Below are 23,862 nucleotides of genomic sequence, written 5' to 3'. Positions count from 1 at the left end.
CACTGATGACCCAACAAAAATCTCAATGTACTGTCAACACCCCTCTAATTTCTTCAACTCTATTACTTGAATGAAAAAACAGAACAACAACAAAAACAAAACCCACCTTAAGTTAACCTGATAACAAATAGGACTTGTGGATATGAATCCAAACTCTGTAATTTATTTGCTCTGCAACGTTGATCAAATCATTTAATCCCTAAGAACCTTAGTTTACTTATTTTAAACAAGAGGGTTGGACTAAATGATTTCTAAGGACTCATTCAGTTCTATCATCTATGACTGTAAAACCATCTAGCACTGTTTTTTCTTATAAGACCTTCTATTTGTATAGTGTTTTAGTCATTAATGATTTTTACTTTCTAAGTACTAAGTCCTGTTCTGAGCACTCTAAATGAATCAACACAATCCTGACAGTTCTCAGATAAAGACACTGCCACAGAGGACTTAACGAATTTGCTGAAAGTTACACAGCTGTGGAAAAGGGCAAATAAAATCTTGTTCAGTAAATCTGGCTGAATGTATTCTATAAAAGGCTGAAAGCAAAGGAACCTGATATCTATATATATGAACACTTTTATGACTTGAGAAGCCTCCTAGGGAAGTCCAAAATATTCAATAGATTCAAAAAAACCAACTGATAGATTCAATTTTAATAATATTAAGGGAGCTTACCTGCTGGGAAAGAATGGTTACAGCTTCTTTATGCTTTGTGTCCCTTAGGTTAACTCCATTAACAGCCAGAATAGCATCTCCAACATGTAACCCTCCACATCTATCAGCAGGTTGCCCTGGGTGGATCTCAGAAATGAGGATTGGAACACCATGTTCTTTCCCACCCTGACCACAAAAAAAGGGGGGGGGGGGGGGGAAGGGCAGTCAATTAGTTTACTCTTTGTACAGTTACACACTATTTGAACAACAAAATACCTTCTTAAAAATGCATTTCAATAAACATCTATACTATATGTATAAATGCTGTGTGAAATATTACTTCCTACTTAGGTAAGGGTGAATATCCTATTACAAGTATCAATGAGTTATTTCTGAATAAAACAGTAACATGCATGTGCTTTCTAAAACACATTCCAAAGCCCAAAACTCTCTTAAACATAAATATATTTTATGTATTCCATAGCACTATTAGATTTTATCAAATCTGAATCACTATGAACAGTAAGACATACCATTATTTTATGTACTACAAAAATCATTCTAAGAGTGTAATCTCAATTTCAGAGATATTAAAATGTGAAAATATATGCAACAAAGAATGATGAAATGCAGTTACTTGGTGGCTTTCACTTTCTAGCTTGGATCAAAATTATTTGTGTGTATGTACATACATGTATTATTTGTATATATGTGTATTACTTCTCCTAAAATGTATGTTCTTTGAGGGCAGTGCATTAAAAAAGGTAGGCAAGTATTCAATAAATACTTAACAAATAAACTTATTATAAAAATAATTTCTACATTAAGCAATACCAAAAAAGCAAATGAACTTCTACAGTGTTTAAGCATTACCAATGAAAGATAGAGTAAAGCCATCTTATTCATTCATCTGGAACAAAGCACTAAACAACAGCAAAATGACTCCAAATATATGTAGTTTTTTCTAATAGGGTGCTCTCAGAAATGTTGCCCAAGACAAATGTCTGTAAAGGCATCAAATTAGAAAGGAAGAATATTTGGACCCAAGAGCCAGTGAAATCTGACAGCAAAGAAATGAGACAAGAGAAAGATAACACATACACTCCAGAGACAAGAACATTACAATATGGAGTAATTTAACACGGAAGAAAACAGATCCATTCAAAGGCTCCTAGATGCAACAACAGGACACTGTAAAGAACTATGACCCAAGGCAAAATGAAAATGTTAAATTATGCTTAATAAAGTAATGATTTTACTAAAGCCATACTTAATGGTTATTAGGAAGATTTACATACCAAAAAAAAAAGTTTACACAGAGTGTTGGTGCCTGGGGGGTTAAATTTATTTATTTAGAGAATATATGCAGAATACTTTGTTTCCCAAGGATGTCCAACACAGAAGCATGATTATACTACATAACTACAGAGAAGGAGACTGGAAGCACTACTTCTTACTGTAATTGAAATGCCAAGGCCTTCATGATCTTCCTTAAGGAGAAGAACTTTTCTAATTGGACCAACACCTTGACTTTTCTTTAAAGAGTCTTGATCCTTATATGGGGGAAAAAAAAAAGAAAAATTAGTGCTATTTAAAAGATATATCAAATAGAATAAACCCATGCTATATAGCTCGCTTGTAGTACTCTTAATTAACTTCTTGGAATGGATATACAATAAAGTGTTAAGAAATTAATTAGTAGGTAAAATGGAAAAATGAAAATAGTTGTTCTATTAATATAGTGAAATGTATAGATGATTTTCTCACTCTTAGGTTAATTTCTTTTTAATATGGATTCATCTTTTATTTTTTTTAAATTTTTTAATGGTTTTTATTTATTTCTAGGAGAGAGAGAGAGAGAGAGACAGCGTGAGCAGGGGAGGGTCAGAGAGAGAGGGAGTCACAGACTGAAACAGGCTCCAGGCTCTGAGCTGGCAGTCAGCACAGAGCCCGACGTGGGGCTTGAACCCACGAACCACGAGATCATGACCTAAGCGAAAGTCAGACGCTTAACCAACTAAGCCACCCAGGCGCCCCTAATATTGATTCATCTTTTAAACTGTAGGACATTACAAAGGAAACTACTGCCAGGAATTAATTGATGAGGAAACATCCTCAAGAAATAAAAGTTGGTAAAATGTTTATTTTCACTAGAAAAATATCATAAAGATCTGCACCCATTTTAACTAACTTGTAGAACTGAAAAACAAATTCATAATTGGATCCTTAATTACTTTTTCATTCTGCTAAACTCTGGAGTCTACTTCTTAAATAAAGGACTTTACTCCATTAATAATTCTTTCTCTGGTACCTTTACTCTTTCCTTCTCTGCTAAGCTCCTTCCCTGTTCAACATATAAACAAATCCTAAGCCTTTTCCAGCCTTAAAAAACTATCCATGTAAAAACTATCCATCCATAAAACAAAATAGAAACCCTTCAATCACCTATTCTCTTCTTTATTATCTTCCCTCCATCCTTCCTTAACCTTCACACAAAGTCAATCCTAACTATACTTCCTTGCCTCCCACATTCACTATTCCAGTCACTGTAATTAGGGTTTTGCCCCCACCTGCTCCATTAATTAAAACTGTCTTCTCGACAGTCACTGGCAACCAACATGGCTATATCTAATGTATACTTTCTAGTCACTATCCTACTTAAACGTTGCAGAAAGTTGATACTGTTCATCACTCTACCTCCTTGAAACTCTCTTCCTTGGTTTCTATTATACTACTTTCCCAGATGGCTTATATCTGACAGCGCCATCTCAGAATCCTACCTTTAAGTGATCCCTTTCTTTCCATCACTCTTTCTATCCTTGGCTTCCTATTCTTTTTCCTTCCTTCCTTCCTTCCTTCCTTCCCTCCTTCCTTCCTCCCATCCTCCCTCCCTCCCTCCCCTTTCTTTCTAAATATGTTTTAGGCTTATTTATTTATTTTCAGAGTGGGAAGGGCAGAGAGAGAGGGAAAGAGAGAGAATCCCAAGCAGGCTCTGCACTGTCAGTGTGGAGCCCTAAATATGGGCTCAAACTCATGAACTCTGAGATCATGACCTGAGCTAAAATCAAGAACTGGACACTTAACCAACTGAGCCACCCAAGCACTCCTATTTTTTTAATTTTCTACACATTTCCCTGGGTTAATCAATTCCATTGTTTTTATTTTAACAGATGACTTCCCTAATACTTCTTCAACTCTAAATTCTCCTAAATTCCAGAGTCATATGGCCAACTGGATACATTTTGTTTGACCCAATGGGACCTCAAACACTACATGCTAAAACAAATCTCATCATATTTCCCCCCAAATCTTCCTTTCCTCTATTTGCTTCATCAACAAATGCTATCATTTCACTCAACTGCCCACACCAAATACCTAGACTCTTCCTTCTCATTCATCTACTTAACCGAAAGCAGTTAATCACCAAGTCCTCTTGATTCGAATTCTCTCAAACCTGTCCTTCTTCTCAAATACACTTCCCCTGCATCCATCACTTTCTTCCCAGGTTACTACAGTATCTTTCTAATGTCGCTCCTTGACTACAGTTAGCCCCTCTCCCAGTATATCCTCTTCACTATACCAAAGTAATTTGTTAAAATAATGGTAAGTCTTCAATCCACCATTTTATTAAAAAAATCCCATGATTATCAGATTAAAGTTGATACTCTTTTATTTAGCATAAAATAATTTTTGCCATCTGGCCACTGCCAAGAATTTAATGGTCCCCAATGTCTGACATTGTAATTCCCTCTTTTTCCCCACCAAGTTCATGTACATATCAATTCTTCTTATAGTCTTTGCAGAGGCAACAAAATACTTTAACTGTTTAAGGCCATACTTTATCTGGTACTAAGATATGTAAGCCATTGGGTAGGAGTCAGACATGCTTTTATTATCAGGCAGCTGTAGTAATGAAATTTAATAAAGATTTATTCAGTATAATGGTAGCTACAGAAACAGACGACTGGATACAGATCTCAAATTCCACCTTAATCTGAGACCAAACAGGTGTAAATATTAACTACGGTTGAATCTAGTTACCAAAAACTTCCTTTAAACTACCCCCAAAATACTTGCCAATTTATTAATATGACTACATGCTCCCTGCTAAGCTTAAAAAACAAATTTAAACATGCTTAATTATGATCCAGGAAAATTCTGAAATATGAACCAAAGTATAAGTAATATATATTTGCGAGCAACAGTTCAGTTTTCAGAAATATCACTTTTAGGACATTTGAGGATAAGTCAGAAAAGAACTATATGTATCTGTTCTCATTCAGTTTTTAAATAATGGTTTAAATACTACTAGAATAAAAAAAAATGGAAGGGACTGCTGACTAAAGAAAAGAAGAGGTCAAGCAGGAAGCAGGAACAAAGCAAACATACGTGGCCTGGAGGGGCTTGCATTGGTCGTTTTAGGTCATTACGTCCTCTACAGGCTCTGATCACAGTTTTGTGACGATGTAAATGTATTTCGGCTTCCAACTGGTTCCAAAGCTTATCATGAGCTGGTCCCTTCATATCTCGTCCTAGTAACTGTATTTGCTGGACCCTTTATGTTGGGAAAAGAGGTAATTCAATTAGTTTTTGATTATTATAATTTTTATTACAGAGAATTCATAAAATTACTGAATACAAATAGCTTTTGCATAAACCCAAGTTAGTAATAAAATTACTATTCAGGAATCTCCTGATGTCTTTCAGATCTGTAAACCATGAGAACTCTGAAAAGAACAGATGTCTTCAAGGGAAAACTAGTTTTTAAAAAAAAAAGAATGAATGAGACCTTTTCTAATCATATTCTTAATTCAAATGCATCTAAAAAACAACTTTTGAAACTAGTGTCAGTGAATGTGTTTCATATCTTGCATGCAATCAGGGTAGGTCAATAAAATCAGATACTGTTGACTGCTAGTTTTCACATGATACTATCCATACAAACATTTCTTTTAATGGCAGCTTTTTACAAAAGATAATTTTAAATATGGTAAAAGTTATTAGAAAATATATACTTCAACATGACAGAAATTATTTTTATTTGCTTCACATCATTTCTTAATATGATATCAAAAATTATTTACCAAAATTAATAAGTCACCGAAGTTTGTGAGTAATTATTTGTAAAATTTAATGCAAGCAGAACTATTTTAATGATAAATTCACTATCATTCAAACATGTTTTGTAGGGTGAAGAAAGATTGGGTTTAATGATCACAGAAAAAAATTCCTTATGGAAGTCATGCTGTACATGTGAACATTATCTTTTATGGTTTCAAGGCACGAAATGGCTGAAAAGGGCAGATCTGGGGTTATTAGCATTTCACAGTAAGTTCCTATCAGAGTCTGTGTTTATATGTATGTGTAAACCAGAAATACTTATGTAGTATGGCTAAATAAATCTGCAAGATACAATGCTGACAATATTAACAATAGTAAGCTATAGCCAACTATAAAATAACTTTTAAGGTAAAGATTAATGTTTCATTTATCGTAAGAGGTTAAGAGTCAACCTCATTAAATATCTAATTTGTTACCTAAGAGTACAGGGTACCCGTTTTTTACACACCTTCCTGCCAGTTCCTTATCCAAGTACTTGGCAGCCAGTCTTGCCCCATAAACTTCAGCCTGTAGAACAGCTATATGTCTACGAAGGGCTTCATTCTCTTTTCTCAACAACTTCACTTCAGCTTCAAGTTGAGCTTCTTTCATTTTTTCTTTTTTGTTTGCTTCAAGCTCTCTCTCCTAATTAAAAGATAAAAAATAAAAAAAAACCCAGCACAATGTAATGAAAGTACATTTAAGACTTTTTTAACAACAGACCAATTTCCTCAAAATACATAAAAGCACACAATCTACAATACCAACAATGAAAGCATATGATAAAAGTGACCACTTCATTTCTGTGAAATGAAATAAAGATTTGGATACAGTTCTTTTAAACTAGTACCAGAAGGTGTTGGGACCACTTCCATGTAAGATAATTGCATTCTTGGAGTACTCTAACACTGAGGATACTAAGAGATACTGAAGATACTTAGTCTTCTCTAAGTTCATGTCATCACATACTAATAGGAGTGGTTTCAATGAATAATTGAATCTGCTCTCTATTTACTTTCTAAGAATGGCTCAAGAACCTAGACTAGAATAAAAATAATCATTCTGGTGGTTGTACCCAAACATTTATTTAATTTTAATGCAACAATTCTATAAACAAGTCAAAATCCTTAAGCTGTGAATAGATTCCACAGCTAATTTACCTTAAAGGACTATAAGAAAGTTAGACTGCTTACATTAGAACACATATTCTAATTTTTTAAAGAACATTTGATGGAAAAAAATAATAAAGAACATTTGGTAGTAATGGAAAAATGCTGGTAACAACTGTATTGAAACCATGTTAAAAAAATTTCTCTACGTGAGCATATGTATGGTACAGATTATCACTGAATTTGGGTATCTGACTCATTTTTTGTCCATATGTTAAAGTGAATGAAGAACTATTTGCTGAGGAAAACAGGGCCCACTGTCTATTATGAGGTAGTATAGACATCCATTTTTAGCTCTCCTAAAAGGATGGCATCCTATGTTCCACTTGGTAGATAGCCCATATAAGTGAATTACAAGTTAGAGTATAAAACCTTAAGATCTTTGCTATCAAATTTTTATCACAAGCTCACATGTGAGAAATAATGTTCAATTTACCTTAAAATTATATACAGTATGTCTATCCCTATAAATCAGGGATTACTAATGTAAACGCCTTCAGGACCCAAACACAAAACAGGCTGACACAAGACAAAGTAGAGTGGAAAACAGAAGGTACAAAATCTAAAGGCAGTCAAGTTCAAATACACACACAAACTCTGTGGCCAAACAAAACTTCTGTTTTGGATCAAGAAAACTATCCAAACACTGTAAACTTCCATTTATTTATCCTAAGTAGAAGTGTTTTTACTGCCTTACAGAACTGCTTTTACCAACTTACTGATTCACAGCATCTATGAATCTTGTGACACTGTGGCTGTATTTGTGGACGAGCTGTGAGGACACTGTTTACTGTGTCCCCTTTGTGAGATTTAAAGACTTATGGGTACCTGGGTGGCTCAGTCAGTCAAGCGTCCAACTCCTGATTTCAGCTCAGGTCATGATCTCAAGCCTCATGTCAGGCTCTTCAAGGAGTGCAGAGCCTCTTCCCGCCCCTCTCTTTCTGCCCCTCCCCATGTGTGCAGTCTCCCTGAACATAAATAAACTTAAAAAAATATATTAAAAAAAGATCTACTTCAGCACCAGAAAGATTTTTATCTTGAGCAAATGGCAAGTGTTATTGTTTCTATTGTTTGGGTACTGATTATTGTAATTATTTCCCTTTTTATTCTGGATATTAAGAAGCTTAAAAATAAATTTAAAAACCTTTTAACAATTCATGGAATATATTTTGGTACTAATTTAACTGTCTGCTTTGGTCAACTGTTCTGACAACAGTATATCAATAAATGATATAAATATCACTTTATTTGTGATAGACTCAAATACAAGGGAGTGGGTACCACTAACTTAAACACAAAAACATAATATACAAGCTAAAATGAGTAACTACCAAATGTTGGATATACTTATCACCTCTTTGATTAAAAATATTTGTTATTATTATAAATAGAGGAAAATTAAATTAGCAGGCTTTTTCAGCTTCTGTTAAAAAAAGTAACCATAAAAACATAACTTCTAGATACCGTTTTTAAAGAATTTGAAGAACTAATAATCTAGAATCCTCTTTTTATAACAACTTTGGAATTACTAAAATTGCAATTTATTTCAGAACCTATTTCCTAAAAGGCAAGTATCAGTTCCAAAAAACCCCCCAAAGTTTGGATAACATGAACAAAAATCTTTCTTATGGCATTTACTGGGGTTAACGCTGTTTGTGTCAGAAAAAGAGTTCCTAGAAGGCCCAGTATTCTTTGGTTTGTGGGCTAAATAAACTTTATGTTAAGAATTATCTACTTAGAATTATTTCAATGAGCTATTTATGTAATATTTATGGAATCTGAGAAACACATATTAAGCCATCACTTTGTTTTCACTATTCAAACCCCTAATGAATCTGACAAACTCTTAGGCCTAAAAATAACACTTGCAACCATGAAAAGGACAAAGAAGATTGAAGTTAATCACTTTTAGGTTTAAAGAAAAAAAATGTTTTAGTTAACCTGTTTATTATTAGGTAACAAACAAGAAGCTCATATTGTATTTAGATAGTCAAACACTATAATTTCAAAAGAAAACCGTAAGATAAATTGGAGGCTGATTAGACTGGGAGAATGGGAAAAATATTAAGAACTTACATTTTGTTATTTTCTAAAAAAATTCTGGTATGGAGTTTCAAAATTCAGTTGTTTCAAGGGCCACACAATTATTCCAAGACTACGAAAAAGTTATGACACATGCAGTAGATGAGTAAGAAACCAACATGCACATTCTTTTTCTGGGGAGAAACTCAAATAGAAGAAAAGAGCTGCTTCTGCTTAATGTATCTTCAAAATATTCAGGTGAGAAAACCAATTGCTCTTTTGAAGTAGAGGTTTGAGCAAGTTACAAGGCTCAGAAGTTGTCAAATATTGATGGGCTCTGCAAATAATGATTATAAATCACAAACAAAAGAAAAATCTTTGACAACATGAAGTGAGAAAGAGCAATGGGCCACCAACTGAACTTTTCAGGTACTGGCACATTAAAGAATTACCATTGTGAACATCATTTTCAAATACAAAGTGACAACATATAATATGCAAATAAGACACTAAAAACACTTCAACATGACATATTAAAGCAAAACAGAAACAGCAAACTTACCAGCTCCTCCACAGAGGGGACAGACTTAAGATATAAGAAAAAAGTTTTATAATTAGAAAAATATCAAACAAATGAATTTATCTAGTGGTATAATCATTATAAGGAAAATTCCCATATGCTGAATATCATTTGGATAAAGTTCGTTAGAACAAATCTATTTGCAAATCCAAAAGCAATAGTAACTATTTAGCATTAGATTAAAATTTTTTGTTTTACCAAAATAAGTCAACTCAACTTGTTCAGTGCCTTTCCACTACAGTACCCTGTTTAAGATCTAATTTTTGTTAAAACTTCAATTCCTTTCTACTGAAAATATACACTGTTGCTCAATGTTAATATCCAATATCCCAAAGAAGCAGTTACAAATCTAACTCACTTCAGTGAAACAAGACTAACTTATATTCATAAAATTTCTGAATTTTAAAGGTTTGAGAATGTAGATATTCATTTAAATAAATTCTAACATAGCAGTATTAGAAACTAATCAACTAATCAAATGGAATTAACTGAAAACAGGAACTTAACAATGTATTACTATCATCATTATCATTTCACATCCTGCCTGTCCCAAGCTGTATGTCTTATTGCTGTGTCCCCTGTGGTCAGTAAAGCGTCTGGCACATAGTGCACACTTAGTACATAAGAAATCAAGTGGACCTGAGACTTAAAAAATTTTTCTATTTAAACAACCTATATTATGAAGGCAAAGATTAATTATGGAAAATTTACACAATGAATACTATACAAACCTTACAAAATTTTAGTGGCAGGAAAAATGTGTCTATGAAGAGCAACAGAAAAAACGTGCCACTGGTTGGCACCCAATTCCACCTTCCCCTTCATCCTTACTGACAGAACTCTTAGTTTTACTGAAGGTGGTCATGTGACCAAGAGGCTGAAATGCGAGTTGCAATAGTCAATAGGATAGCTAAACTGACTGGCAAAAATGGCTGAGGAGGATTTCAAGAAAAGTTCCTTAAAGAAGGTTAATACAGTCTGGAAGCACCCTTTTGCTCTTTTCTTTGCACCCTTCTTCCTGTCTGGAATGAAGAAATCCTAAAGTTGGAAACTCTGAGCTAAACATGGCAGAACACAAGACTAAAATGAACCTGGATACCCAGTATCTGGAGAGCTATCGTATCAGCTCTGGACTGCATATCTCAGGGGTTGAGAGAAAACAGTTTGTACTATTCAAGAATAATCCTAGTGTTATTTGGATTTCTGTTATATATGCAGCTGAATTTAATCCTAACTGATCCAATAGGGGGAAAAATGTTTACATGTTATAATCACAAATATCTTTTAAATATATGTAGACAGCAATTTTCAAATAGGGAAAAAAATCCTATTCTAAGTATCAGTTGCTTATTAGTATTATTAGTTATTACCCCTAAGTGATGAGACAGTGGATGACAATGATTTTTATATTGCTTGTTTTCTCTAAATTTCCCACAATGAGCACATATTACCTTTTATAATCAAAAGCCTTATTAAAAACTGTCCTCTTTACCCTCTAAAACACATGTCAATATTCGTTACCTTCTAAACTACTTACCAGTTTTGCCTTAATAGTACCAGAGTCAACACTCTGGCCAGTTTTAGCGTGAAGCTGAAGCTGGATAGAATGCAACTGTAAAAGCTGATCGTGGACTTCTTTTTCCAATACAACTTTCTCTGCCTGGGTCTCTGTCAGTTCAGATTTCAGATCTACCAACTGTGCCTTATAAAACAACAATAAAAAACATCAAGTAAGCTTAATTTTCTTTATTTTGACTCAAATATTAAATATTCAAAAAGGAGCCAGACTACCTGTGAAATGAACAAATGAACACCAGAATGAATAGACGAAGTGACTGATCTATAAGACATCCATCTAAATAGTCATAAATTCAACTGCACAGGTAATATATCTGAATCTACTATAAATAGCATCTTCTTTTATTTTTTTTAGTAATCTCAACACCCAACGTGGGACTCAAACTCACAACCCCAAGATCAAGAGTTGTGTGCTCTTCTGACTGAGCCAGCCAGGTGCTCCAATAAACAGAATCTTTCAATACAGAATGCTACTTCCATTTTACTTTGCTTACTTTAAGAGGGCTTTTCACTGTTCTGCCTTTACCTATAAAATTTCTGAAAATATAAAGTTATGGGATGGCTCACCATCCTTAAAGATAACATGTGCTATAGTGGTTCACTAACATTCATGGTGTATTAGAGGAGAGGCCAGCCCATACGAGTCCATCCACTATCTATCTAGTCATTATTTTAGGTGCTAAGGTGTGAATCACCGATATTTAGGTCCGGTCACAATAGACCTAAATATCAGAGTAGACTATAAGCTACAGTTAACTGTTACAACACAGCAGAATAACTCCTCAAAACCATTTATCCATTCAAGTTGAAAGTTTTTAATTTTTTACAATTGATATGTTTTATAGTTGTGCACAGGATGTCTCTCCTGTGTCTGGTCTTCCCAATCAGCCAGTAGATCAAAGACTAAGAAAAAGCCTTAGTTTTCTATTTAATTCAACATAATTGTACTAAGCATCAAGGGACTCAGAACTATGCTAGCTCAAGGAGAAAATAATTGGAGAAAATACTTTTAGAATTATAGATGATAATTATTTATGTCTTGGAGAAGCTTTCTTATTAACTAAGGTGATATACATGCGAACCAACTAAAGTAAAATGTGGCAAGTTATGGGTACATTTAGAATTGATCATCCCAAGGAATTCAAAGCAAAGGAAGGTTTAAAAGAGCGTTAGTGAGGGATAGAGAGTTTAGAAATGCTTTGAAGTTAAATAACAAGGACAAAATTGTAGTACTACAACAGTCTAGAGATGGAAAGACTAGAAGAGGCAGACAGAGAAGCAACTTAGAGAAATTCTCTGGGTGTAAGCGACCAAAGGACTAAAATACATCTCTACATCCCAACTGCACCAGTCAGTGCCTAGTACATAAAAGATGCTCAATAAATATCTTTAAGTTGAAATGAATTCTAATACTAGCCCTGTGCTTCCACATAAACCACTCCATCTTCATTGAAGTTTCTCCAATTTTAAATTAGGAAATAACTTAATTATATTTACTATATTTATTTATTATATTTGTTATAATATTATTTAATATCATGACTTTGACTGTTTTCATAAAATTATTAATCTTTTACATGAAAGCACTTACTAGAATATGAAGATGTTATTAGCAAGGAGGTTAGACAACTTAGAGAAGCTGTGTATTCACAGAATGCCCTGGACTGGATAAATGACTAGCTCTGGATGAAAGACCAAAACAGATTTAATCTCATAGGAATTCACCATATACTCTCAAAGACATTTTTGTTTTTGTTTTTAATAACAGCTTTATTGAGATAGATCCCCATGCCATAAGATTCACTCTTTTAAAGTATATGATTAAGTGGGTTTTAGCATATTCATAGAGTTATGCAACCATCATCGTGTGTAACTCTGAAACATTTTCTTCCAATGACATTTTAGCAACAGGCTTCTTGCAGGTAAGGTGAAGACAGGGACATTAGCAACACCTAACTGTAGCTTTCTAAATGATGTTATCATGGGGCTCTGTGCTGACAGCTCAGAGCCCGGAGCCTGCTTCAGATTCTGTGTCTCCTCCTGTCTCTATGCCCCTCCCCCGCTTGCACTCTGTCTCTCTTGCTCTCAAAAATAAATTTTAAAAAATAATTATAAATAAATAAATAAGTAAAGTTATCATGGTAACTTTGTACATGGAAATAAAGCAATTCACAATGCTGAAAGGAAATTGTTGGCCAACACTTACAGATCAGATGTCCAATGGAAAATCAGATCAACAATAACAAATATTTCAAGTTTAGAGAACAGTGAAACCACTGAAGGAAATAGGAAGATCAAGATAGTAGCTTATTCTGACATGAGGGAGGAAGAAGGATGAGCTTAAGTTTTATATGTGCTGATTTTTGTATCAGCCATGATATAATCAACAGAAACTATCCCACAGAATTTTGGAAATAAAAAACAAGTGACAAACTGGGACTAGGGGTGGCACTAAAAGCACAGAGATAGGAATTTATATCCTAAGATTGAATTAAAGGAAAAACAGTGGCCAAAGACTGGGGCTTGGGTAATAACTAGAGGTAGAAGACAAGAGGTGGCATGCTATAAACCAAGGTAAAATGTTTCATAATATAAACACTGCTGCATTTTGCTTTTGTTACTTCTTAGACATCACTCTGGATTAGAAGAACTTCCTCATTCCTTTTCATATTTTTATTCATGTATAACTTACATCAGGAAGTATACACATGATGAATTCTATAAATTAAACAAATCTATTTATCTACCAGCCAGATAAAGAAACAGGGCAGTACTAGCACTCCAGAACTCTCCTTGAGGCTGCTTCCCAATCACTACCTCCATTTTCATCCACGGGCATAACCATCAGAGTCACACCCTGAATTCTAACATCACAGATAGTTTTGCCTGTTTTTGAATGTTATATGAATAGAATCTATGGTATGCTTTCACTCATGCCTGGCTTTTGCTTCAAGATTATAACTGTGAGACTCCTTCATGTTTTGTATAAGCTGCCGTTCATTCATTTACATTACTACAGAGTATTCATTAAATGAATATACCAAAATTTTTCATTTTCATTTTACTTTTGATGGACATTTATGCTGTTTTCCAGCTTCTGACTGTTAAATTGATGTTGCTCTAAATGTATCTTTTGGTACATACAGAATTCAGTTGAGTTATATCTAGGAGGGAAAACTGCTGGTTAAAGTGTATGAATATGTTAAACCTTGGTAGGAAGGGCCAGTATTCTAAGTGATTGTAGCAACCGACATGACATGCCCACTGTGTAGGAAAACTGTGATAGCTTCACAACCTTGCCTTCACGTGGCATTGCCAGTCTCATAATTTTAGTATGAATGCAGGAGATTCCCATAATTTTAATTAAATCTTTTTGATTACTAATAAGGTTAATCACTTCTTCCTATGTTTATTGGCCACCAAGATATTCTGTTTTGTAAAGTGCCTGCCAAGTCTCTTGTCTATTTTTCTACAGGGTTATTTATTTTTCTGACTATAGAAGTGCTCTTGCATGCACACACTCTCTCTCTCCCCTTCCCTCCAAACATATAGATACACACACCAGCACACTTATTATCTGAGTAGGAGAAGAGGCAAAAAGGGGGTAAAGGAGACTGGAGCTACAGGCTTTTAGGAAGTAAGTCATGGGATGGAAGGTACAGGATAGGGAATATAGTCAATGGTATTACAGCAGCAATGTATGATGAGAGATGATAGCTACACTTGTGAGTATAGCATACAGAGTTGTTGAATCACTACCCCGATACTAATGTAATATAGTGTGTCAACTATACTTCTATTTTTAGAAGCATATGCTAATATACATGGTAGCTAACTGTTCTTTAAAGAAAAACAAAAAACCTTACATGTATGATAAACATGTATGGTAAACAGATCTTCTTCCCTTTAACAACAACAACAAAAATGCCCACCAAAGAAAATCACAAACATTTAAGATCCCCTCTTACCAGACAATGTTCAGTACATTTTAAAGACTGCTCCTTAAAAGTCTTGTCTAGAAAGTTCTTTTTAGTCAAAACAAAACAAACAACCTACAGGTTTTTAGTGTTTCAAACAAAATAACCACAAAAGGAAAACAAAGATTTGAATAATATGCACTCTTCTTAAGCAATATGAAGCTTATGGTAAAGTGAACCTATACCCAGAAAAAGTTTAATATAAATCATTTACTCTATAACAACCCTTACCTCTTTTTTCATTACATTTGCTTTCATCCTGCATTAATCTTATTACTTCTTTATGGTGTTATCTAATATACTCCTCTATTCCTTACATTTTTTATAAACTGGAAGTTAGATCTAAAGGTTTAATTAGGGGCACCTGGCAGGCTCAGTCAGTAGAGCATTCAACTCTTGATCTTGGAGTTAGAAATTCAAATCCCACGTTGGGTGCAGAGATTACTTAAAATTTTTTTAAAAACTCTTTAAAGGTTTAATTAGATTTACTTAATTAAATCTTTGTGGCAGGGGGTATACTGTGTGTTTCAAAAGGCATACACTGCCTGGTAGTCCCACAATGATTTATCTTTCAAATCAAGTATCTCATGATTCATTAATAACTGAGTAAAACTTTTGGAGTTAAGAAATTAAAGGGGCATAAGTGGTATTTATTAATTAATTTGGCAGACTAATATTCAAATCAGAAATGATTTTATTCTAAAAGGGCAAAGAAAACAGGGTGGTACACAGGTTTTTTGTATGTGGCCCATTACAAATACAGACTCTTCATTAAGTCAATTTCTCAAGAGGTTGCTCAACTTAAAAAGTAAGAAAAAATTCTTGGGGCACCTGGGTGGCTCAGTTGGTTGAGCCTCTGACTTTGGCTCAGGTCATGATCTCATGGTTCCTAAGTTCGAGCCCTGCATCAGGCTCTGTGCTGATAGTGCAGAGCCTGGAGTCAGTTTTGGATTGTGTCTCCCTCTCTCTCTCTGCCCTCCTACATTGCTTGAACGCTGTCTCTCTCTCAAAATAAATAACATTTTAAAAAATTTTTTAAAAAAAGAAAAAATTCTTTATAAAGAGAAGATGCAGATGTTAAAATTCGAAGCCCAATTTCTCTGTTGTTCATTGTTCAGCAGACAGTCACATCTCCTTGTGCAGCGCCAGCCAGACCCGAGGATGAATGGTTATGGTCAAAGAAAATGGATTTGGCCACATTGGGCACCTGGTCCCCAGGGCTGCTTTTAACTCTGGCAAGATTAATATTGTTGACATCAATGACTCCTTCACTGACCTCAAATACATGGTCTACATGTTCCAGGATGATTCCACCCATGGCAAATTCAGTGGCACAGTCAAGGCTGAGAACAGAATACTTGTCATCAACAGAAAGCCTATCTCCATCTTCCAGGAGGGAGATCCTTGCAGCATCAAACAGGGTGATGCTGGTGCTGAGTATGTTGTGGAATCCACTGGTTTCTTCACTACCATGGACAAGGCCGGGGCTCACTGAAGGGTGGAGCCAAGAGGATCATCATCTCTTCCCCTTCTACTGATGCCCCATGTTTGTGATGGGCATGAACCATGAGAAGTAGGACAACTCCTTTAAGATTGTCAGCAATGCCTCCTGTACTACCAACTGTTTGGCTCATCTGGCCAAGATCATCCATGAAAACTCTGGCATAATGAAAAGACTAATGACATTGTCCAAGCCATCAATGACACCCAGAAGACTGCAGGTGGCCCTAGTGGGAAGCTGTGGCACAATGGCTGAGGGGCTGCCCAGATCATCATCCCTGCTTCTACAGCCAAGGATGTGGGCAAGGCCATCCAAGAGCTGAATGGGAAGCTCACTAGTTTGGCCTTCCATGCCCCACCCTCAGTAGGTCAGTCATGAATCAGATCTGCTGCCTAAAGAAAGCTGACAAACACGATGATGTCAAGAAGATGGTGAAGCAGGCATCAGAGGTCCCCCTCAAGGGCATCCTGGGCTCCACTGGGGACCAGGCTGTCTCCTACAACTTTAAAAGTGATACCCACTCTTCCACCTTCGATACCTGGGCTGGCATTGTCCTCAATGACCACTGTACAAGCTCATTTCCTGGCATGACAATGAATTTGGCTATAGCAACCAGGCAGTAGATCTTCTGGTCCAGATGGCCTCCAAGAAGTAAGAGCCCCCTGGACCAGCCCCAGTGAGAGCACAAGAAAGAAGCCCTCAGTTGCTGGCGTATCCTTGCCCCAAATCATCCCCTAACACAATGAGACCCTCTTGACCTTGTCACAGTTTCCATCCTAGACCCTCTGAAGAAGAGGGTCATCCACATCAATAAAGTACACGGTATCTACCCAACAAAACAAATAAATAAAGTAAAATAAAATAAAATTCAAGGCCAAATTAATTTTTAAAACAAGCGTTTCAAATTGACTTTAAATTTTGTAATATTTAAGTAACTCTTTTCTAGTCCATGATATAAGCATTTTAGCTAAGAAAACTTAGCCATTGATAAATTTTATGCCAAGATTAGAAATTTGTATATTTTATATAATGGCTATCTTCCTAATACCACCAAATTTTAGAATTCAAAGAGAACATAAAGACTAAAATTATGACAGTTGCTATTTATATAATGAAACCAAGGCCTATCAAAGTCGCTTTTATATCCAGGGCTACCCAACTGGTCAGCAGCAAAACAGCACTTTGAACCCAATTTCTCCCACGACAAGGCAGTGGAAGTGTTATCAAGCAGCTGGCCATAAGGAAAAAAATTTGTTTCTATAGCAGCAATACATGTTTAACTTACTAACAATATTCAAAGCTATCACAGAGCAAGCATCTATAAACATATGGCAGGTATATACACACCATACATGATCTGTAATTCTTACCACACTCTCCAACTTTTTCTTAATAGTTAAGGAAACCGAAACTCATAGTTTAAGCAATTTGCCCCAAATCACACAGCTAGTAAGTAACAGACTCCAAATAGGTCTGACCATAGAAAAAGCCTGAGCATCTTTTTCACCTTGCTCTCATACCTTGGCCACCCTGTAACTAGTAAAGAGTGAAAATTTAAAGGAAACAGGTAATTTCAACCTTCAACTCTTACTTAAATTTTCAAGCGATATCCCAAAAATTTTTTTTTTTTTATANGAGGGGGAGGGGGGAAGGGAGGGAGTGAGAGAGGGAGAGGGAGAGGGAGAGGGAGAGGGAGAGGGAGAGAACGAGCATCTTAAGCAGGTTCCACATGCAGTGCCCAACATGGGGCTAGATCCCACGACTCTGGGATCACAACCTGAGCTGATTCAAAAGCTGATGCTCAACTGACTGAACCACTCAGGCACCCCCAAAAATATTTTAAAAACCAAAACCAAAACCAGTTAAAAACTATGTTACATACAGACTTAATTTGGGATACAATCTTTTCACTTTCCTGCACTTGATCTTGAGATTCATTTATAGAAAAAATAGAACAAAAAACTGATCATCAAGATATTCTATCCCTAGACAGTAAGGATAAAATGATCTTATTCTAGGAGGGTCTCTGGGCCTTAAGATCATGACCTTGGAGCACCTGGATGGCTCAGTCAGTTAAGCATCCAACTCCTGATTTCACCTCAGGTCATGATCTAATGGTGAGATTGAGCCCCGTGTGGGGCTCTGTGCTGTCTGTGGGGAGCCTGCTTGGGATTCTCATTCTCTTTCTCAAAATAAATAAATAAACATAAAAAAAAAAAAAAGCCACAGGGGGAACCTGGGTGGCTCAGTCAGTTGAGTGGCTGACTCTGGATTTCGGCTCCGGTCACATGTCACAGTTCATGAGCATGGCCTTCACATCACCTAAGCCATTTAAATCAACCACTGGTGAGATTTTTCTAAAGCAGTGATTCTTAGCATGTGGTCCAGCTGGAATGGAGTCTATAGATAGATGAAAAATTGAGGCACATTTCACAAAGCAGGAATGAAGTATTCCCCAAAATGAAAAAGACAGGCAGTCTATCTAACACTAGAGTATTGTCATCACCACTTATTTGTACTTAATGTAGCTATTACTATTCTATTTCTCATCTCATACTTTCAAAACATCCCAACTTTTCCAACAAGGTAATTCCTTTCTAAAATAATCCTTCACTACTGGATTCCACTGTGTGGCACCAAAACTAAAGGAATTTTTTGTTCAAAGTTTCCTATTTTTCCACTTTGTCTAGACCTTAATCCTCTATGTTAGCTGCTAAAAATATACAATGGTTGCATTTTTCTCTTTCTAAACATAAGCTAATTTTTATTTAACAGTCTTATGGAGAAAAATGCCAATTACTTTACCTTAGTCACCCTTCAAAAACCTCTTTGGAAGAGGATCAGACTAAGACAATAAATTAGCAAATATCACGTCGTATGGCTGAGAGCTTAATCTAGTTCAGTCATTAGTTTTGGCATGTTATTCAGCTTTTTCAGTAACATCTTAAAAAGTCCAACCTAGAAACCTAAAAAAACCTGGTAAAATATCTTTATTTTGCACATGAAGAAACTGAGGCTCAAAGATATGAGGTGAGTTACCCCAAATTACAAATTACACGGCATTAAAACTCAGACCTCCTCACATCTTTTGTAATCTGGCAGTAATACGGAAATGGTGACTAAGCAGTCCATGGGCTCCAAATGAGATTTCATCCTCAAATCTCAGATGGGGCTTTAAGCAAGAGACTCAGAACATTCCTTATCTAGCTATAGCAACTCCGCTCCCTCCCCAAGTGGAACTCATGTGTATGCACAGATAGACACACATGCAGGCAGACATGCGTACACACAAAAACACACATTCCCCAAGTTGTTTAAGAACTACAAAGAAAATAGCTGACTCCAAATAGCAGTTGACCTGTAATGAACAGTAGCACAGGAAGCTGCTGATAAATATACTCTCACCTACAAATTTACCTACAAATGTTTCTACACCTTCTGTTTTAAAGTATGTGTACAAAAGGTAATCACTTCACTAAAAAAAAAAAAAAAAAGAAACAATTATGCTTTTAAAAGTCTGTTTTTTATGTTTGAAAATGCAGTTTAGGATGAAAGTACAGACTAGAATTTACATCTCTAGCAATTATACCATTTAATGCCAATATCTAAAACGTATCACCTACACCTACCTATTTCCCGAAAGGCTGTAAGCTCATAAGATAAATAAAAGAAATGTAAAAAATAAAAACACATAGAGGCACCTGGGTGGTTCAGTTGGTTAAGCGTCTGACTTCGGCTCAGGTCATGATCTCGTGGTTCTTGAGTTCAAGCTCTGCATCAGGCTTGCTGCTGTCACCATGGAGCCTGCCTCTCTCTGCCCTTCCCCCATGTTCTCTCTCTGTTTCTCTCTCACTCAAAAATAAACAGTCAAAAAATAAAAATAAAAACAAAATCATACAGAGATGGCAAGATATCACTAAAAAAGCCCACCTTAATAAAGTTTATTTTGTATTAAATTTAATACTGAGTTTCCTATTAATAGGAGAACCTTTATATATCATATCATTCTCCTTGTCTCATTATAGAAGCAACTTTCCTGCAACTAAACTTTTAAAAGAAAGTATCATAGGAATTGTTATATACAGGATCCTGAGCAACAGCAGCAGCAGAACAGAGCCTTTCTTCACAGGGCCTTTTCTCCTGTGACAAAAGTCAAGGAGAAAATGTAACTAATGAAAGCATTTTGATCCATTCCCTGTTTTTCCTTCTACTCCTTCAACATAGCAGAGCAGTCTTAGACCTAATCTGAGTTAGCCCACACCTCTTATAAAGAATCTTCCTGGGGTGCCTGGGTGGCTCAGTCTGTTAAGCGTCTTACTTTGGCTCAGGTTATGATCTCGCAGTTTCTGAGTTCGAGCCCCTTGTTGGGCTCTGTGCTGACAGCTCAGAGCCTGGAGCCTGCTTCAGATTGTGTCTCCCTCTGTCTCTGCCCCTCCCCAGCTCACGCTGTCTGTCTGTCTCTCTCTGTCAAAATTAAACATTCAAAAAATTAAAAAAAAAATAAGAATCTTCCTCTGTTTTCTCTTTTTCCCCAGTGCCTGAGTGGTTAGCATTGCTCCAACCACCCAAGCATACAGAAAGCCAACAATTCCTATTTTAAAACAAAGACTGACCAAATAGGAAATGTATTCAGAGGTCAAATATAAAAATCTCTGCCACCCCTCAAGACAGGAAGTAATAATCCTCTTGATTACAAAGTCAGTTCCTGAAACAGCCTGCTCATTTGGCTTACAAAAGTTCTGTGAGAAAACTACCTATTCATTCCAATTCCCTCAATCCAAGCATAAAGGACCACTAACTGTATCCGTCATCATTCCTCTACACACTGCTCTGCAGTTTAAGACCAGCAAACTTATTTTTGTTTCTAAACTACATTCATTTAACAAGTATTCATCAGCCACCAACCACATGCCAACCACTTGTCCAAGGTCATTACAAAGCAAGTAATATAACATGTACTTACAAAGTGTAAGCTGTATGAAAGAAACTAAAAGAAGGGAATTAGTGTGGTGGGAGAGTATGGCTACTCAGAGTGTTCCGGTTACTGTCAGAGGAGCAGTTCTCACAGGCCTGTGGGACCTTTTCAGGCCATCCACAAGGTCAAAAGTATTTTAATACTAATAAAACATTATTTGTCTTTTTCACCATGATGACATTTGTACTGAAGGTGCAAAAGCGATGATGAGTAAAATGAAAGCATTTGAGTCCAAGCTACTATATGCTTGCAGTTAAAAAAACCCAAAAAGTTCATCATTTGAGAATGCCCGTGATGAGGCAATAAAAATTATAGAGTTTTAAAAATCTCAACCCTTGAGTACTTCCTTTTAATATTCTCTGTGATGAAATGGGAAGTGTACACAGAACGTATATGTTGCATATCAAATCATGTTGTCCCAAGAAAAAACACTTATGCATTTGCTTGAGTTGCAACACCAAACTCTTTTTTTCATGGAACACCATTTTTACTGGAAAGAAGAACAGAGATGTCTGGGTGGCTCAAGCATCTGGCTTGAGTTCAGGTCAGGATATCACAGTTTCTGAGTTCCAGCCCCACGTCAAGCTCTGTGCTGACAGCTCGGAGCCTGGAGCCTGTTTCAAATTCTGTATCTTTCTCTCTCTACGTCTCCCAGGCTCCATGTTCTGTCTCTCTCTCTCAAAAATAAACATTAAAATTTTTTTAAAAAGAACAAATACATTACTCAGATTAATATATTTGGTAGACATATTCTTGAGAATGTTTAAGCGAATCTGTCACTTCAAGGCAAACAACTGAGAGCATTTATTGCCAATGATAAGAATCTGTGTTTTCAAATGAAAATTAGAATTTTAGAAAAATTGAAGCTTGACAGCTTCCAAACACAAAGACTTTCTGATGAGACTGGTGATATTAACAAATAAGATTTAAAAAAATTTTTTTAATGTTTATTTTTGAGATACAGAAAGCAAGCAGGGGAGAAGCAGAGAGAGAAGGAGACACAGAATCCAAAGCAGATTCCAGACTCTGAGCTGTGAGCACAGAGCCCAACACAGGGCGCAAGCCCATGAACAGTGAGATCATGACCTAGGCCAAAGTCGGATGCTTAACTGACGGAGTCACCTAGGCACCCCAACAAATGTGATTTTTTAAATACTGTATGAGGTATACCCACATTTAGAAAATGTGCATAACTCAGCAAATCAGTATTTTCAAAATGACCAATCCATAATGTTAACATCAGGACTCAGTAAAAGATCCATTCAATGACTACATACATAGACCAATGTATTTTAGTGTAACAGTGGATGAAAACTTGATAAGAGTTTTAGACTCTGCATTATAACTAACCTTTAAGAAATTACTGTTTCTTTAAAAAAAAAAGCTTATTTATTTTGAGAGAGAAAGAGAGGGCACAGCGGGGAGGGAGAGAGAGAAAAGGGTAAGAGAATTCCAAGCAGACTCCACACTGTCACTGCAGAGCCCGAAGTAGGACTCAAACTCATGACCTGTGAGATCATGATCTGAGCCAAAACCAAAAAGCCAGATGCTTAACCGACTAAGCCACCCAGCCACCCCAAGAAATTACCTTTTAATATCAAAGAAAAATATCCACATCTAAAAAGGTTATTAAAATACTCTTCCCTTATCAAACTGTGTATCTCTGTGAGGTCAACCTTTCTATGCTACAACCCATACCTCCTATCACAAATGTTTGAAGGCAGAAGCAGATATGAGAATCCAGCTCTCTACTAGTAAGCCAGATATTTAAAAATTAATCTTAAATGTAAAACAGTGCTATTCTTTTTTTTGAAAAGTTATTAAAAAATCTCATTAAAATGGTATTTATATGAACATATAATAGACTTACTATTTTCAACTGTTGCAGGAAGTATTTAAAAGTTTTCTCAGTTTTAATATCTAATACAGTAAATGCCTATAGACATAATCTACATTTTGGGGACTTCATAATTTGTAGAGTGGAGAGGGGTCCTGAGACGGAAAGTTTGAGAACTGTAGTCTCTGAGTCTGAAGGGAGGCCCATGTGACTGCACCATACAAAATATGAGAAAAGAATGGTAGGACATGTCATTGAAGAAATATCCAGAGGTCAGATCATACAGAGCTTGACAGCCATCAAAAGAAGTTTGAATTTTATTCATAGTATAATTGGGGAATTTTAAGCAAAACAACATAATCAAATTGATGTTTTAAAAAAGGCAGCTCTGTATAATACAGAAGACAAAGTGAATGAACTAGGGCTGGAGGGATTTCAAAAAGAAACAGATAAATCTATGATGTATTTT

The 23,862-nt window shown here is 35.8% G+C and overlaps 1 protein-coding gene and 1 pseudogene across 2 annotated transcripts in view; one reads left to right on the top strand and one right to left on the bottom strand.

Moving 5' to 3' along the window:
* Nucleotides 1–23,862, bottom strand: part of GOPC (golgi associated PDZ and coiled-coil motif containing) — a 46,710-nt gene that overhangs the window by 6,971 nt on the left and 15,877 nt on the right. The window contains exons 2-7 of one of the 2 annotated variants that reach the window (XM_077770837.1): nucleotides 11,063–11,227; nucleotides 9,508–9,531; nucleotides 6,224–6,399; nucleotides 5,044–5,209; nucleotides 2,112–2,207; nucleotides 676–840 (exon numbers count right to left, since the gene is read on the bottom strand). In XM_077770837.1, the coding sequence (XP_077626963.1) occupies nucleotides 676–840; nucleotides 2,112–2,207; nucleotides 5,044–5,209; nucleotides 6,224–6,399; nucleotides 9,508–9,531; nucleotides 11,063–11,227 (792 nt within the window). The remainder of the gene's footprint in view (nucleotides 1–675; nucleotides 841–2,111; nucleotides 2,208–5,043; nucleotides 5,210–6,223; nucleotides 6,400–9,507; nucleotides 9,532–11,062; nucleotides 11,228–23,862) is intronic. The other variant, XM_077770838.1, reaches the window with a different exon arrangement.
* LOC144237167 (glyceraldehyde-3-phosphate dehydrogenase pseudogene) lies at nucleotides 16,246–17,243 on the top strand (annotated as a pseudogene).

The sequence above is a fragment of the Crocuta crocuta genome, unplaced genomic scaffold (assembly GCF_008692635.1).
Source record: "Crocuta crocuta isolate KB4526 unplaced genomic scaffold, BGI_CrCroc_1.0 scaffold562, whole genome shotgun sequence".
In the NCBI taxonomy this organism is placed as follows: domain Eukaryota; kingdom Metazoa; phylum Chordata; class Mammalia; order Carnivora; family Hyaenidae; genus Crocuta; species Crocuta crocuta.
Note: the sequence above shows the minus strand (reverse complement) of the source record. Positions and strands in the feature narration are given on the sequence as shown.